The 17,693-nt window shown below is 31.9% G+C and overlaps 2 protein-coding genes across 2 annotated transcripts; one reads left to right on the top strand and one right to left on the bottom strand.

Moving 5' to 3' along the window:
• Positions 1-971: 971 nt before the first annotated feature.
• On the top strand, positions 972-2,134 carry LOC113370421 (60S ribosomal protein L30). Its single transcript, XM_026611086.1, has 4 exons — positions 972-1,070; positions 1,147-1,194; positions 1,288-1,433; positions 1,927-2,134. Exons 2-4 carry the CDS (start codon positions 1,174-1,176, stop codon positions 2,102-2,104), a joined length of 345 nt encoding a protein of 114 aa, XP_026466871.1. The 5' UTR covers positions 972-1,070; positions 1,147-1,173; the 3' UTR covers positions 2,105-2,134.
• Positions 2,135-2,228: 94 nt separating this feature from the next.
• Positions 2,229-5,145, bottom strand: LOC113371264 (very-long-chain (3R)-3-hydroxyacyl-CoA dehydratase 2-like). Its single transcript, XM_026611899.1, has 4 exons — positions 4,953-5,145; positions 4,680-4,794; positions 2,708-2,937; positions 2,229-2,484 (listed from the first exon to the last, which is right to left on the bottom strand). Exons 1-4 carry the CDS (start codon positions 5,057-5,059, stop codon positions 2,229-2,231), a joined length of 708 nt encoding a protein of 235 aa, XP_026467684.1. The 5' UTR covers positions 5,060-5,145.
• Between the last annotated feature and the right edge of the window lie 12,548 nt (positions 5,146-17,693).

The raw sequence follows: 17,693 nt of genomic DNA, 5'->3' as shown, positions 1-17,693 counted from the left end.
TTATTTATCTATGGTTAATGCAAACTTTCGTTTTAACAGTTTTCACGTTTGCACCCAAGTTTTTTATATTCTTGCATGAATTTTTCTTGTTTTTTTTTCTACTACAATACAAGCAAGCAATGGAGCAAATAAATATTTGATTTAATATTTCAAAAAATCAGTTTAGAGAAAAAAAAGCAGTGTATATTTTTCATTGTTTACTTTTGATATTTCTTGTAATGCTGCAACATAGCAGATAAATAGATAAACTTACAAAAATATATTTTGTAGAAATGAACCTAATTTATTAACAACTTCAAGCAAAAGTTCAAGCTTTCGTCAAAAAATCCAAATTTCCAATTTTATGTTTTTGAATCATTTAAGATTAAAATTGGACAAAGTAAGTAAGTGGTATAGGTATAAGTGTTTATATATCAGCAAAAATTTGACATTTTGCCCACGTTTTCAAAAAATAGCAGAATTGATTCCAAAATTTTAAAGGCAATTCCATGAAACTCGTTAAGAACTCGTATTAGTTTTACGAAACGATTGGCCAAGCCGTTTTTTATATCTTTTTAGAATTGCCGAAGTGAAAAACTTTTCTTTCACTTTCTTGCTAAATATCCTAAAGCGATTTTAAATATATGAAAAATATCACTCTTCTTTTATCTATGCGTGCAGATTAGTTTTCTTCGTAATCAAATCTTCGTAAATAAATGTTAAAAAAATGTTTCGATTAAAACTTCACATGGCGATAGAAAATATGAAAATGTGATCTAAATCTCAACGAACAAGTGGTTGAATTATAAAATTTCAATATAGGTTTGAATAATGAGCTGTGCATTATTTATTACATACTTGTTCACTATATGTAGACTATAATTTAATAAAATTCGATTGCATATATTCTTAAAAGTTCTTATATCTTTAATCCGTTTGAAAGTCAGAAATCGTATTGATTAGTTTTGAACGATAGATGGCTCTATACCACTATTAGAACTTTGGAATTTTCGGTATATCTATATATAAACAAGTTGATCCTATGCATAGTTCTCAGTATAGAAGTCTTTTTACATCCGGCTGTCGTAGAGGTAGGTTAATGTTTCATTTATTTATTGTATAAAATAACTCTTAATATAATTTAATAAATTGTTACTTTATTATTAGCAGGTAGAACCACGCAAGACTAACAAAATGGTTGCCCAAAAGAAACAAGTATGTATTTACCTATTTGACACGTGTTCCATAACCAAACCAAACCAAACCAAACCAAACTTATTACTAACACGTTTTTTATTTTGTGTTTAGAAAAAGGCTTTGGAGTCGATCAACTCTCGATTGGCTTTGGTGATGAAATCGGGAAAATACTGTTTGGGTTACAAGCAAACGTTGAAGACCCTCCGTCAAGGAAAAGCTAAGTTGGTAATCATCGCCAACAATACCCCTCCATTAAGGTGAGACTATTGAGAAGTAGTGTTTCCCACAATTAAAATAATTTATAACACAATCATATGGAGTCTTGTGAGAGACTACGAAGTATGGTTATCCGCAGCTTAAATGCATAGCCTTAAAGCTTGCTAAGGGAAACCTATGGAGTAGTCTCGACAAATTACGCTTTGTGATATGTAAGTAATCAATTTATATTAATTCTTAAGAGTTTCGGTGGTTTGAAATTCATATCTTGTTTGATATTTACTGAAATTCATTGAACCTTCGAGAGGCTTGGCTTTGAAATTGCTTAGGAAAGCTATAAGAAATGTAAGTCATTTCTTGCTCGTTGTAAATTAAATAATGAACAATTTTTTGAAGTGATTGGTTTATAATGTACCAATTAGGAATTATTGCATTGTTTTTGCGATCGGTTTATAATGTAACAATTAGGGATGATTACATTTTTTTGTTTGTTACCTTAGATTTACTTATTGATCTTTTTATGATTGTAAATAGGAAATCTGAGATTGAGTACTACGCTATGTTGGCTAAGACAGGTGTGCATCATTACACTGGAAACAACATTGAATTAGGAACAGCCTGTGGTAAATATTTCCGAGTGTGCACATTGTCAATCACCGACCCAGGAGATTCTGATATTATCAGAACATTGCCAGAAGCACAACAACAATAATTTATATTATAAATAAACAAAAATAATATAAAAAAGGCTTTTTATTTATCAACCAAATATATTTAAGTATTTAAATTGAAATTACAGAATCACCAATTACCTTATTCAACCACATAATCATAATTTATACATTTTTTTTATTTCCACTCCCCAATATTTTCCTTCTTTGTGTGAACATATGCAAGTACATTTGTGGAAACAATGGTATGTACAAAAACATAATGAAAAGTAAGAAGTAATAATAGCTAAAAGTAAAGTTGTACTTATTTGGCATCTCAATTGACCACATCTTGTGTTGTTTCACGTAGCTTTGGGCATAATAAAAGCATAGCAATTCTCCTGTTACTCCAATTGGATATAAAGCAATAAATGTAGTATATCTGAAAAAATATAAAATATGTATTCCATGTTATGTCGCTGTAATGTGATGAATGTGTTTACAAATCAGCTTATTGATAAATTATTTTATGGAATTATTATTTCTTGACATAATGATGTAGTTAAATGTTTGTGAATTATTTACTATTATTATGCAATTTTTGATTTTAATGTGCATAAGGTAAATATGGAATAATTGTATGTCAATAAGATTTGGGTGCCTACCTGAGCCACACCAACAAATGTGGTACTACATTCAAAATATTCATAGCATAATATCCATATCGAATGATTTCAGTGATTGACCATGCTAACAAGGCAAGGGGTAATCCTGGTGAAACTTGCGCTGTGGGTGTTGCCATAACTACTCCACAAACAACCATTACTCTTGAGAGCACTTGGAATGTTGTGATAATTGGATTACTTGGAACTAGTCCCGTGGATGCATGGATAATCTAAAATGAATGAACATGGGTAACAATTTTGATTTATTATTGGGACTGAAGCCAAATTTGAATTTTATTGTATTTATATATTTTGCTCTTTATTGCAATTATCATCTAACAGTGCATACAGTGCAGTTCTTTATACTCAATTACTATTTAATTTACAGAGTTATACTCTGCCATAAAACTACTAATAACGTAAAATGTTAATTTTTTTAATAAATGAGTTTTGGTGATAATAATTAAGATGTTAAATGCAATAATTGCAACTCACACACTAACCCAAACTCCAAGTTGAATTTAAAATAGATATGAGATGTATCTTATTATATTATGAGAAAGGTAAAATCGTAAATCAAAGAAGAGTTTAGGGCAAAATATATTATTTTTATATATTTAATAGATTATAAGAATTCTTATAACATTTTGGATAAATCAAACCGTAGTTTAGCTATATTGAACTTATGTGTTTATAAAAACTTATTTTGAACATTAATATGTATTTAGTTCTAAATTAATTTTAATATTTTTCACCTAATGAAAGTAGGACAGTAGTCAAAACTTATGGATTTTACATATTTTTTTACTTCCCGAAGAAGAAGTTTGTTTTTATCAAAACATCCGATTCGCTAATTTTATGTTTATTTACGTTTTCTCGACGTTTTAAGTCATTCTGAATAGAATGAGACCAAATTTGGAAAATCTATGTGTGTTTGTGTGTGTGTGAACAGATTTTTTGCCGTAGATCGACGTTTTCTCAAAAACGACTAGACCGATTTCAAAAATTTAAAAGCCATTCAAAATGTATCGCGATGAGGACTATCGTTTGTCAGTTTTGCGTTTCGATCAGCCGAACCGTTTCTTTGTAAATCGCAGAAAAGTGAAAAGTTCGAAAGATATTGGTTGAAAAGATACTGATTAGTTTTTGGTAAAGATCGGCCGGGCCGTTTTCTTGTGATGAAGTGTTAAAATTTTTTTTTTCGACAATTATTAGTATTTTTTTTGACTGTAGATACCATAGTCTTATATATCATACTAAAATATTACGGCCCTACGACAAGTCGTTTAATTTTACGTTTATAGACGTAAAATTTTTACGTCTTATAGAACTTACTAAAATATTACGGCCTTACGACAAGTAGTTTAATCTTAAAAATTCATTAAAGTTTGAGAAAATGAGTATACTATAGTTTTTTTGACGTTTGTTAAAATTAAAATTAGACGATTTTCTTGGTATGACGATAGAGTACTTGGTCTTAATGAATATACGAAACTATTAAAGTCTTACGGAAACTGGTTCAATTATAAAAATTGTTGATTTTTGAAAATTTGCTTTAAAAAATACTCCGAGTTAATGTGTTTGTTCCTTTTAAATTATGTGTAATAAATCCATTCGGAATACTCGTAATCACTCATAAATTAATTTATTATTAATCGATTATTTAAACATATCGGGAAGTTCATGTAACTTGCCTCAAGGCAAAATACCAATACCAACTAGTTTAAATATGCATTTAAATAAATTGATTAGAAAGAAATAATTTACAATGAAAATGTAAATTCAGAAAAAACTTAATTGATGATTCAGAAAATGAGAAGTAAGACCAGAAAGGCCGGTATATAAAATCGTCAGATCCAAAGTTCACCAGAAATCTTAGGAGTATTGTATATTATATTATAATGAATGCATATCATTCTGGACTTCAATATTGTTACTCCCAAGAGAGTTTCTGAAGATATACAAAACAAACCTCCATAACCGCAGCATTTTGAAAAATAAATACTGTATTTTTAACTGTTTCCCACAAGCCAATGCTGCTTTTATGTAAGTGGTAGTATGCTAGTTGATATAATAGGTAGCTCCATCTGTAAAGAGAAAACTTCCGTTAAATATGTCATGCAAATGTCATTTTAGCACAAAATCACGAATATTCCTTTTTTCTAAATATAATACATTTCTGAATGAAACTTTAATTAATTAACATATCACCATTTTCAAAATTTTATTATTCTCTAGTACTCACCCTAACACTAGTATGAGGTTATAGGAAAATAAATAGGTTTTAACCAAAAACGACTGCTTTTTTTCAGGTTTACTTGCTTTTGCACTTTTTGTAGGATTGTTTGCCATTTTATGATATTTTCAGTACTATTTTTTAATAAATTAATTGAACTTCCTAGACAATTGTTTATGAAGACGTTAACTAAGCATTTTAATTATTTATTCATTGACTAGCAAAGTTCACCAAAGCGTTCCATGCACTTAGCATTTGCAGCGGTTCACAAACTGTGTTGCACAATCAGAACATGATAAGAATCATATATGTATGAACATTCACTACTATCACTACATAAAAATATTAAAATTCTTAATATTACAATCTCATAAAAATATAAAGTCAAACTAGTTGTGCATGGCATCGTGCCTTAAGGCAATTGCTGGAACTTCCCGTACCGTGATGAAATATTCGAGGAATATTAAATGTCTTCAAATAGATTATTATAAATACTGTAACTTATATATGTTTACAGAAAAATTAATAAACAAAACTTAAGCAATTGAATTTAAAATGAAGGACATTTTCTAATATTTATAAGAAATATATAAACTTAATTGCAAAGTTAAAATGATTTATTTAAAGTATATAAATGAGCTCTAGAATTTTAGCTAGAATTAAGATTGAAATTTGAATTATTTTAGTTATTAAAAAAATATTTTTTGGAAATTAAAACAAACAAAAAAATCCGAAAGCAATCATTTTGTCAACACAAGCAGAATTTTTTTTTGAAACATTCAAATCGGATGCTTAATTCTCTCAAAAACAGCCGGACCTGCCTTTGCCAGAAACCAATAACTACTTCTACCCGGTATTTCAAATTGAATGTTTTTTGGTTCATTCAAATCGGATGATCCGTTCTCTCAAAAAATCAATTTCTATTTTCTGCACTTTTTGCTCCGTATCTCCAAAACGGCTAGACCTGCCTCTGCTAAAAAATAATCAGCACATTTCGCTCTCAATATGAATCAAATATTTTTTTACTCATTCAAATCGGTTGATCCGTGCGCCCGAAAACGTGGACAAAAAATTGAATCTAATAAAACACATAGTAATCTCAAAAATTCGAATATAAAAATGTTTGCAGTGACTTTACGTTTCAAAAGTTTTTGAACATTCTGGCAAACCTTAGAAAATAAAAATGTATGTATTTGTATTTGTGTGTGCTTGCATGTGTGTATACAATTTTTTGTCCACGATTTCGGGCGCACGAATCAACCGATTTGAATGATTCAAAAAAAAAAAATTACTTGTATTGACGAAATGAAGAGCTGATTAAATTTAGGGAAGGCAGGGTTAGCAGTTTCGCAGATCTAATGAAAAAAAGTAAACAAAAATGCCATTTGGCGGTCAAAAATGATCATTGCACACACGCACATCAAATTGTCAGATATTTTATAGAAATTTTAATAATAAATATAAATTTTGTTCAGATGTCTATCGGTTTAGTACCAATGTTTAACTCATTTATAAGGCGCGGTACGGGAAGTTACAGCAATTTGTCTTAAGGCACGATGTACCACTAGTTAACTTCCCGTAGGGTAAGTTATTGTTATCGTGCAAAAATCGAAATTGAAAATTTTACCATTTCTCGACGTTTTGAAGGTTTCTGAACATTTTGGCATACCTCAGAAAAAATGGATATGTGTGTGTGTTTTGTGTGTCTGCATTTTTTCGTTCACGATTTCGGGCGCACTGATCAACCGATTTGAATGGTTTAAAAAATATTCGATCCCTATTGATAGGGAGATGTGCTGATTAATTTTTGGCAAAGGCAGGTCCAGCAGTTACGGAGATAAAGAGCAAAGAGTGCAGGAAATAGAAATCAAGTTTTTGAGAGAACGGAGCATCAGATTTGAATCATCTAAAAAACATTCAATTAGTAATGATTGGGAGAAGTGGTTATTAGTTTTTGGCAAAGGCAGGCCCAGCCGTTTCGAAGATACAGAGATAAATCTGCAAAAAATGGCAGTTTTTGGGAGAACTAAGCGTTCGATTTGAATGATTCAAAGAACTTTCTGCTTGTTTTAACAAAAATAATTGATTTTGGAAAAAAAATGTTTAAAATTTTTTTTTCAAAAAATTTTTTTTGTATATCTAAAATAATTCAGATTTTATTCTTAATTGTGACTAAAGTTCCAATATACTTTGAACAAATAATTTCAACTTTGGAATTCAGTTTATATAATTCTTATAAATATTTAACGATATTACAGAATTTATAACAACTGTTTGAAATTATTTAATATTCCTCGAACATTTCGTTACGGTACGGAAAGTTCCAGCAATTTGTCTTAAAGCACGATATCATGCGCCCCACTAGTTTTTATGAAATATGGCAAATCTAAACAATCTAATTATTTTGTGAATACAAATGATAGAAATGCAGATTTTTCAAAATCCTATAATGAATGAGATCGTAAATGCTTGTAATTATACAATTTGGTACATAAAGATCAACAATCCAATTCCAATGGTTGATAACAAAATTATTTTCTTTGTTCCTACATAGTACTGAATATACATATGGAATTAGAATGCCCCAAAATTATTGTTAGAGTTCTAATGTTTTTTCATATTTAATTTTAAAGTTTGCGATAATTTTAAGATAGATCCTGATACATATGTTATGCAACAAATAGCATTCCTATTCTTTAAGGCAAAGTTTTACTTGCAAAGTTAAAAACATTTGTTTCGTATACCATAATTATATTATTAATAATAAAAATAATTTAGTTATTCGTTAATAAAAAAAAAATTCTTCTTATTCAAAGAACTACTAGGTTAATATACAATCTTAGTATAACACCAATTTTTCATGTCTCTAATCCACTTGCTGGAATTTGTTTTTATATGATGTTTTGTTCATATTGTTGATTATAACGAACAGTGATATTATAATACTTTGCAGAAAGAGTTAAATATTTGACAAGCACAGGTGAAATTGAAAACCTGTTTTACGTGGAATTTACGTGAAGCGTCAACGTTTTGATTTTAAAGTGATTTCACTAAATCAATATAAAAGTTTCTTTCGTCATATTGTAAGTTAATTATATAAAATGAAAAAATTAATTATCATTGAGCAAACTCGAATGAGGGAAGTGCAATTGGTTTTCTTTGGCCATATTAGACCGCATTGGCCGAAAGCAGTAGGAAACACATTTTTAATTTGTATATTCAAGTCAAAAATCACAACTGTATGATATCAGATTGCACGAATCGCAGAATAGAAAAGCCCACGATTCAGAATTACTTGAAACGTCGAGTAAATATTAATTTAGCGAATCGGATTTGCTGGCAAAATTATAAATCTCTCATTCGGAAAGTTAAAACAAAATCCAAACCGAAAATTCTGACTAATTCGGAAAATTTAGATACAATCTTGTAGCTCGTGATTTTCAAATCAGATCTATACTTTGAAATTTAAAAAGTATTCGATAAATCTTATTACTTGTAGATAAGCCTAATATTATCAAATATCGGGAAGTTCATACAAAATACCTCAGAGCATTATGTGTTTAATATTCATTTAACAATATTTATGACATTGTGGCAAAACAACATTTTTACATTTCTAGCCATCTTGTTGGCTTTGTTTCAAATGAATGTCTCTATGTTTCAAATGGTAATATTTTGAGTTTTTTTCTTACTTTATTTAGAAATCTTTTTATTAAAATTCTTTTTTAAATTTAATAATTAAATTATACTTATATGTACAGAATTTGAATAATTGAAGTAAAAGTAAAAATAACAATTACGAAGTCTGCACATGACTTCCAATTCTCTCACAATCAGAGAAAAATGCTATAATTTTAATCATATTCTATGGTTGTTGGAGAAAAAATCGTATAAAAGTAAATATCAAATATTTAAAACATGTTATGTTGCATTATTACGATGCCATGCGTCAGTATTGTTAAAAATGCATGCTTCAATTCACACAAACAATGTTAAAGCAAACGAAACATTATGGACAAAACATTGAATGTAACTCTAAGATTCTCTTTAAGAACTTTGTTTATTCAAATATTTTCATATCAGTTCTGTTCGGGACACCGACCAGTGCACATCAATCAAAACAAATTATTGTATACCTGAGTGAGTGAGTCATACGGACAATGGCGTCGAACGTAGGCGATCGCCCCGGCCGACCGCCTGACATAAATATAAACACTAACTGTTCATCACTTGGAACAACAATTGCGTCGGCTATGAACATATTGAACTCAATTGATGATGATAGTGATATGTTTTGTAATTACAATGAAAATCAAAGTGAAATAACAACATCTCCAAATAATATCAATATTAACAACTCAATCGAGCAGCCGTGTTCTAGCAGTGCTAACCCAGTGACAAATACAGTGCCGGCAAATATACACAAGTGGCAGACAGTTCCGTGCAGTGCTAAAAAGCGTAAAGTGTGTGGTACAAAAATCAATCCTCTGGAATTGACCAACAAATTTAGTGTATTATCAAACGAAACGCCAAGTAACACCGCTAACGGTAATAATAATACAAACACAACAAACAGTCAGACCGCTGCAACCGTAAAACCGCCCCCAATTTATATATACAATGTCAATGATTTTGCCGATATGATGCAAACAATTAGTGCCGCTTTACAACCGGGTCAATTTGTCACGAAAACACTGCCTAATGATATGGTTAAAATTAACGTCACTGACGCAGACGTTTATAGAAATGCCGTCAAGTTTATGAAAAATAACAACATTATATTCCACACCTATCAAATAAGCAGCGAGCGTGCATTTAGAGTGGTGCTCAAATATATACATTATACAACTGATATAAACGAAATCAAAACAGCCATCGAGAAATACGGACATACAGTGAGAAGCATTACAAACTTGAAACAACGCATTACAAAAAAAACCGTTAAATATATTTTTTGTGGATCTAGAACCAAATAGTAACAATTCGGCGATCTACAAAATTGACAAGCTAATGAACCAAATAGTGTTTTTTGAACCGCCAAGACGAACCAAGGACGTCATCCAGTGCCATAGGTGCCAGCTCTGGGGACATACTAGGACATATTGCAACCGCCCTTATGCATGTTTAAAATGTGGTGATGATCATCCTACTTCTGCATGTAAAAAACCAAAGGACACTCCAGCCTGCTGCTTCCTTTGCGGCGACGAGCATCCCGCCAACTATAAGGGTTGCCCATTTTTTCCGAAACACAACAAAAACTCAACGAATTCGTTCTCCCAGCATCAGAACCATTCGCAGCCAAACATTACTAAAAACCGGGAACGAATTTCCTACACCAATCAAACATCTGATCACTTGAGCTACTCACAGGTCCTAAAAACACAAAATCATGTAAATCAAGAAGTTTCAGCAATCACATCCGTAATCAACGACCTAAAGGACGTAATAAAACAAATGATGCAACAAAATACAATGATTATGAATATGTTATCCCTTGTGGTAAGTAAACTAAATAAATAATGGCTAATTTATTAAAAATTGCTATATGGAATGCCAATGGCATCTGCCAACACAGACGCGAAATTACTCACTTTCTTATCGAGCATAAAATCGACATACTGTTAATAAGTGAATCGCACTTGTCATATGGTGCTACATTCAACATTCCTAACTACAGGACCTACTACACGCCACATCCTGATGGAACCAGTCATGCAGGAAGCGCAGTTTTAATAAAGTCAAATATACGCCATCAAGAACTAAACAAATACGATGCTAATTATTTACAGGCCACCACATTACTAGTGAACGTAGTACCATTCGACATTATGGTTTCTTCAGTTTACTGCCCACCCAGACATACCATCAAATCTGATCAGTTTCAAGCATTCTTCAACACGATGGGTCCCAGATTTCTAGTTGGAGGTGACTTCAATTGTAAGAACACACTCTGGGGTTCAAGATTAACTACGCCTAAAGGTCGTGAACTCGAAAAAGCAATCACCTCTAAGAAACTTGCCGTCGTGTCTCCATGGTCACCCACATATTGGCCCAGTGACCCCCACAAACACCCAGACCTGCTTGATTTTGCCATCACAAAAGGATTAAATCTCTCTAACATATCGATAATTTCAACCTACGACTTGTCATCGGATCACTCGCCTTTGATAATAACTCTGAGCTGCACCTGCGCAGTAAGTTTTCCTGAAACTTTTTTACACAACTCGAGGACAAATTGGGAACGTTACAGAAATAATATTTCTGAAAGATTGGACTTGAAGATTCGTTTGAAATCACCGAACGACATTGATGATTCTCTAAATCATCTAATACATGTACTACAAGACGCTGCAAAACTCTCAACACCACCATCAAAGCCGAAGGACGATCAACCATTAAGTATTGAAATTAAACGATTAATTGCCGAAAAACGCAAAGCTCGACGTCTTTGGCAAAAATCTCACGATCCAAAGGATAAAACTGTTTTTAACAATCTGAATAACAAGTTGAGAAGAAAATTGCTTGAACACAATAACTCGTGTTTTAACCAATACATCACCAATCTCAATAGAAAAGACAATTCAATCTGGCGTGCCGTAAAAACCAATAACAAACAGCACTCAATCAATAGCCCACTAAAAATCAACACTCCCAATGAACCTACTTGGGCTCGTACCGATTCTGAAAAGGCAGTTTGTTTTGCGGATCACTTGGAAACAGTTTTCCAGCCAAATCCTTCCATGGACAATAATACTGTTGTAATAGCCAGAACTCCAACAGATTGTAGCGCTGAATTACGTATTCCAAAATTCACTCCAGCTCAAGTATTTTCTCACACCCGGGCGCTGCAAAATAGGAAATCCCCTGGCATCGATCTAATAACACCTAAAATGCTGAAAGAGCTGCCAAGAAAAGGACAAGTTTTACTAACATACATTATCAACGCCATCTACAGACTGAAGTACTGGCCTACATTGCTTAAGCAATCGGAAATTATATTAATTCTAAAACCAGGCAAAAATCCAGAATTACCAGATTCATACAGACCAATAAGTCTCTTGTCCACCATTGCCAAGCTATTTGAAAAAATGATTTTGTCGGATATCACGACTAAATATGAGATATTTCCCACACATCAGTTTGGATTTCGTCCAATGCACTCAACGATCCAGCAGTGCCATCGTGTGGTAGACAAAATCTACAAATCGTTTGAGAAAGGAGAATATTGCACCGCAGCTCTTCTCGATGTGAGCCAAGCGTTCGACAGAGTCTGGCACCATGGTCTCCTAATCAAAATCAACAAAATTATGCCTGATTACTATGAATTCTTCAAATCCTATTTATCGGACAGAACTTTTCGGACAAAAGTAGGCAGGCAGGTATCGACATTTCGGAAAATTGAAGCCGGGGTCCCCCAGGGAAGTGCTCTGGGGCCTATTTTGTATATCATTTATACCCATGATATTCCGACTTGCAACGGCACCCTTACAGGAACTTTTGCTGACGACACTGTTATAATGGCTACGACTCTAATCCTATTGTAGCCAGCAAGATACTCCAAGAGCATCTAGACTCAATTGAACTTTGGTCCAAAAAATGGAGAGTAAAAATTAATGAAAGCAAGTCGTGCCATATAACCTTCACGCTGAAAAAGGGTAAATGCCCTCCTGTCAGCATGAATAACAAGGCTATACCAGAGGTCTCCAACATCAAATATCTCGGTATTCATTTGGACCATAAACTAAACTGGATACAACATATAAACCAAAAAATAAAAGAGATACGAAGCAAAGTCAGGTCACTATATTGGTTAATAGGACATCACTCCAAGCTGTCGCTGTACAACAAACTTCTTATTTACAAATCTTCCATTAAACCTATATGGACCTATGGAGTCGAGCTTTGGGGATGCGCCAGCAAAACCAGAATCAAGGCCTTACAGAGACAACAATCAAAAATTTTAAGACTTATCACAAGCGCGCCTTGGTATGTATCCAACGAAATCTTGCATAATGACCTCCATATGGAAACAGTTCAAGAAGTGATCAGTAAAAGAAGCATATCCCACTTTGCCCGGCTACATAACCACGTAAATTCCATCATACAACCGCTGCTATTGGACTCTCAACCCAGAAGACTCAAGAAGAAACAACCAGCAGATCTTCTCTAAGTGTCTAGTAATCCTCACTGGAGGGTTATCTACCATGCCAACTATTATACTCAAGTGCAACTCTACTTGAGTTAATATTGAACCAAACAGCCATAGAACAACAATATGTTCTGATTGCTGTTGGATAATGTTAAAAAAAAAAAAAAAAAAAAAAAAAAAATATTTTCATATAATTCAACCGCTTTACCATTAATTTCATTTTTTTCTTATTCATTAGTATTGTACTAAGTATTTTAATTCCAATATTAATACATTTTCACTATAATATTGAACTACCCGAAATTAAAGTTTGTTTTAATAAAAAAATCCGTTTGCTAATTTTATGTTTTCTCGACGTTTCAAGCTATTCTGAGTCAAATGAGACCAAATTTGGAAAAAGTATATGCGCCTGTGTGTGTATGTGAACAGATTTTTAAATTTAAATCGACGTTTTCTCAAAAACGGCTTGACTGATTTCAAAAATTTAGAAGTCTTTCGATGTAAATCAGTGAGGACAATCGTTTGTTAGTTTTGCGCGATGATCGGTCGAGCCGTTTCTTTGTAAGTAGCAAAAAAAAATTTTGTCCACGTTTTAGCCCGCAATTATAAATCGATTTTAAAAACTCAAAAGAAATTATTTGGGAATCCGCTTTATTCTTATTTGGCAAAGATTTGCTAGCACAAGTTCTTGTAATTAACTATTAAAAATTTTTTTCGACGATTTTTATGATTTTTTTGACGATAGATATCATGGTCTTCAGATCATACTAAAATATCACGGTACTACGACTGGTCGTTTAATTTAAATTGTTGGAAATGGTATTTTGCCTTGAGACAAGTTACATGAACTTCCCGATTTGTGTAAATGATCGACTTAATCCATGATAGATAAATTAATTTATGAGTAGTTAAAAGTATTCGAAGTGGATTTATTACATATTATTGAAAATCGACCACGTCAACCCGGTCGGAGTATTTTTTAAAGCAAATTTTCAAAAATCAATAATTTTTATGTTCATAAGACAAAGTACTCTATCGTTATACCAAGTAAATGGTCTAATTTTAATTTTAACAAATGTCACAAGAACTACTCATTTTCTCAAACTTCGATGAATTTTTAAATTTAAACTACTTGTCGTAAAGCCGTAATATTTCTGTAAGTTCTATAAGACCGTGATATAAATCGCCAAAAAAAGATTCATAAAAATCGGCTTAAATTTCGGTAGATTTTCACCTAAAACTAATCAGTATCATTCCCAAGTAATATCTTTCAAACAGTTTTTGATTTTTTAAAATCAATTCGGTAGTATGAGCTTAAATGTGGACGAAAAGTTTAACACTTTTTCCAAATTACAAAGAAACGGCTCGGCCGATCGTCGCGCAAAACTGAGAAACGATAATCCTCATCGAGATACATCAAATGGTCAATGGTCATCAAATTTCTAAAATCGGTTTAGGCGTTTTTGAACAAACGTCGATGAAAATTCTAATTTTGACAAATGCCAAAAAGACCATACTAAATTTTGCAAACTTTGACGAATTTTCAAAGCTAAACGAGTTGTCGTAGGGCCGTAATATTTTAGTATGATCTAGAATCTACCGTCAAAAAATAAAAATCGACGAAAAAAAAAAATTTAAAACTTTATTACAAAAAAAACGGCCCGGCGATCTCTACCAAAAACTAATCAGCACGATTCCCAACCAATATCTTTCGAACGGTTTTTGAATTTTCAAAATCGATTTAGAATTGCGGGCTAAAACGTAGACGAAAAATTTTTCACTTTTCTGCGATTTGTAAAGAAACGGCTTGGCCGATCGTCGCAAAAAACTGACAAACAATAGACCTCATCGAGATACATCAAATGGCTTTTGAATTTTTGAAATCGGTCTAGCCGTTTTTGAGAAAACGTCGATTCACGGCAAAAAATCTGTTCACATACACGCACACACATACACACAATCTCATTCGATTCAAAATGGCTTGAAACATCAAGAAAACATAAAATTAGCGATTTTTTGATAAAAACATAAACTTCTTCAGGAAGTTAAAAAAATTTGACCGAGCCGTTCCTTAGTAATTAAGAGAAAAGTGGAAAATTTTCGTCCATGTCTTAGCCAAAAATTCTAATTGTTTTGGATAAAAATCGGCCGATAGGGTTCTTCATAATTAATCGTTGAATTTTTTTTCGATGATTTTTTTTATGTTGATTGACATCATGATTCTAAAGAACATAGTGAAATTTTACGGCCCTACGGCAAGTAGTTCTATTTTAAATATTCACCAAAGTTTGGAAAAATATTGAATATCACAAATTCATTATCAAGTTCATGCAAACGTTGTCTTAAGAAAAAATGCCTCTTTCAACTAGTTTCTTAATAATTCACCTTCTTAATATTTTGTACATCGTAATATCGTAATCTTCCGATTTTACTTATATATGTCGTCTATCTCGTAGACCTTGGTCAGTCTGAATTTGGTTGGCCGATGATGCACAAAATGATTAAACGAAAAAAAAATTTGGTTTGGGAAAAGATACTTCTTCGCCTTCTTCTTCTCTTTCACTTTGAGTATAAACTTGTCCTGGTTTAAAAAAATACATAATTTGTTTAATTGGAGTTTCTCGCAAATAGTCACAACAAATCACGGTTCATTTCAATGCTAAAAACCTTTACTGCTGAAAATATCAGTTAAACATACTAATAATGATGCTGATATATAAAGTATTCTGATGATTTTGGTGGTATTATTAAAAACTGAAACCAATTAGCAAGTCTATATAAAATTGCAGGAACGGGTACTATATGGAAGAACAAGCGATTCGTATCTTACAATCAGGATATTAATGAATAATCTGGAAAGATGTGAACTATTTCATAAACTTGGAAACTTAAAAACTAAGAACATTAAATGCACGCAAGAGGTGAATGCAAGTGGCCTTCATGAAAAAAAGTATAGAAAACTATAAATAAAGTGCTACATTTTTCAGTCAATTCAATATTATCAAAAAGGGAAAGTGTTTAGTTCACGCTTTTCAGTCTATTCAAACAGTCACATTTTTCAGTGAATTCAATATTATTTAAAAATCAAAGTGTATAATCCACGCAATCAGTCTATTCAAATATGTCAAATAAAATCTACATTTTTCAGTTAAGAGGGTTGTTCTTTTTTTATTTTTCTTTGTTTCGGTTTTGAGATTTTTTGATATTATGAAAGATAAAAACCTTAGAATCATTTCAAAAAAAAAAATCATCTCAATATCTATTTTTTTGACGAAGTTATAGATATTTATATCTCTATATGTATGATCCTCTGAAAGCGTTTTTTTATCGCTCCGCGAGCTATTGTATGCCAGATTCCTCTTTTTCATTATAATACCTCATGCACATGATCTTTTTAATGTGTCAGCATCTTTGAACACCATGGTGTATTTAGTACATTAAATTAAATGGTATATTCAGTACATTATATCAAGAACTTTGAATACGTTTTTCTCAAATTGACTTTTTTCAATGCGGTGCCACAAATTAAACAAAAACTGACAAATACCGAGTCCCCCTACCTCAAACAACTTGATAACATTACGCAAAAAAAATTTGCGAAGCTTCTCGCCCCAAAAAAGGCCTTTTTTGACATTTTTTTTTAAATAGCTGCCATTTTCTTGCTTTTTTTCTTTCATTTTGGTAGGGGGACTGGTAACAAACTTCTTCTTCAACGTAATTTTTTTTTTTTTGTTTCGGGCGATGCGCAACAGATTTATCTGTGGCACCGCAAAAGAGATCGATTTTGCAAGACCGACTTTGGCGCCCCCTGGTTAAAAAATGACGGCGCAAAAAAAAAACAAAAAAATCACGTAATATTCTATGATTTTGTAATTTTTGTTTAAAAAAAACCGCATGTCTCTATGATAAATACATTTCGAGAAAAAACAAAAACAAATACCTTGCATTTTTTGTAACAAAAAAAAGAACAACCCCCTTAATTCAATATTATAAAAAAAGAAAAGTGTATTACTGCGGTTCATAACTGCTTTATAATAACATATTTTAGTAAATTTAAGAAGATACATGTTGTTATTTTGCTTTATAATGTTTAATTTAAATTAAGTTTTTTTATATTTTTTTATTTAATTATAATGTATTTGAGCGGAGTCGGTTCGGAGCAGTCCCACGCGCATGGAAAAGAGAAGTAAGGTATATAATAAATTGCGATAGCATCAGAATTCAAGGAGTTATGATCCAAAAACTAGTTGAATTTTTGTCTTGAACTTTAGTGCAAAAATATTAGTGCGTGGCTGTGCAACCAGAGTCATCTACAGTGGTGCCCCGCCTTGCGAGCTTAACGCGTTATGAATACGTTCTTCGTATCCCGAAGCAATTTTTCCAATGCAATAATGTACATTGAAATGCCAATAATTCATTCCACAGTGTAACTAGAAATTGAATAATAACTAGTGGTGTATGGCATCGTGCCTTGAGGCAAATTGCTGGAACTTCCCGTAATGAAAATAGAGATTTTTAAAACCTTTAAAATTTTTGAAAACTTTTAAAAATTGATATTTTTTGAAACAATTTAAATTTTTTTATAATTTGAATTTTTCTAA

This window comes from Ctenocephalides felis, unplaced genomic scaffold (genome assembly GCF_003426905.1).
Source record: "Ctenocephalides felis isolate EL2017-DRISC unplaced genomic scaffold, ASM342690v1 CF-g0.4_SCAFFOLD_01492, whole genome shotgun sequence".
Lineage (NCBI taxonomy): Eukaryota > Metazoa > Arthropoda > Insecta > Siphonaptera > Pulicidae > Ctenocephalides > Ctenocephalides felis.
This window is presented reverse-complemented; position numbering and strand designations above follow the sequence as displayed.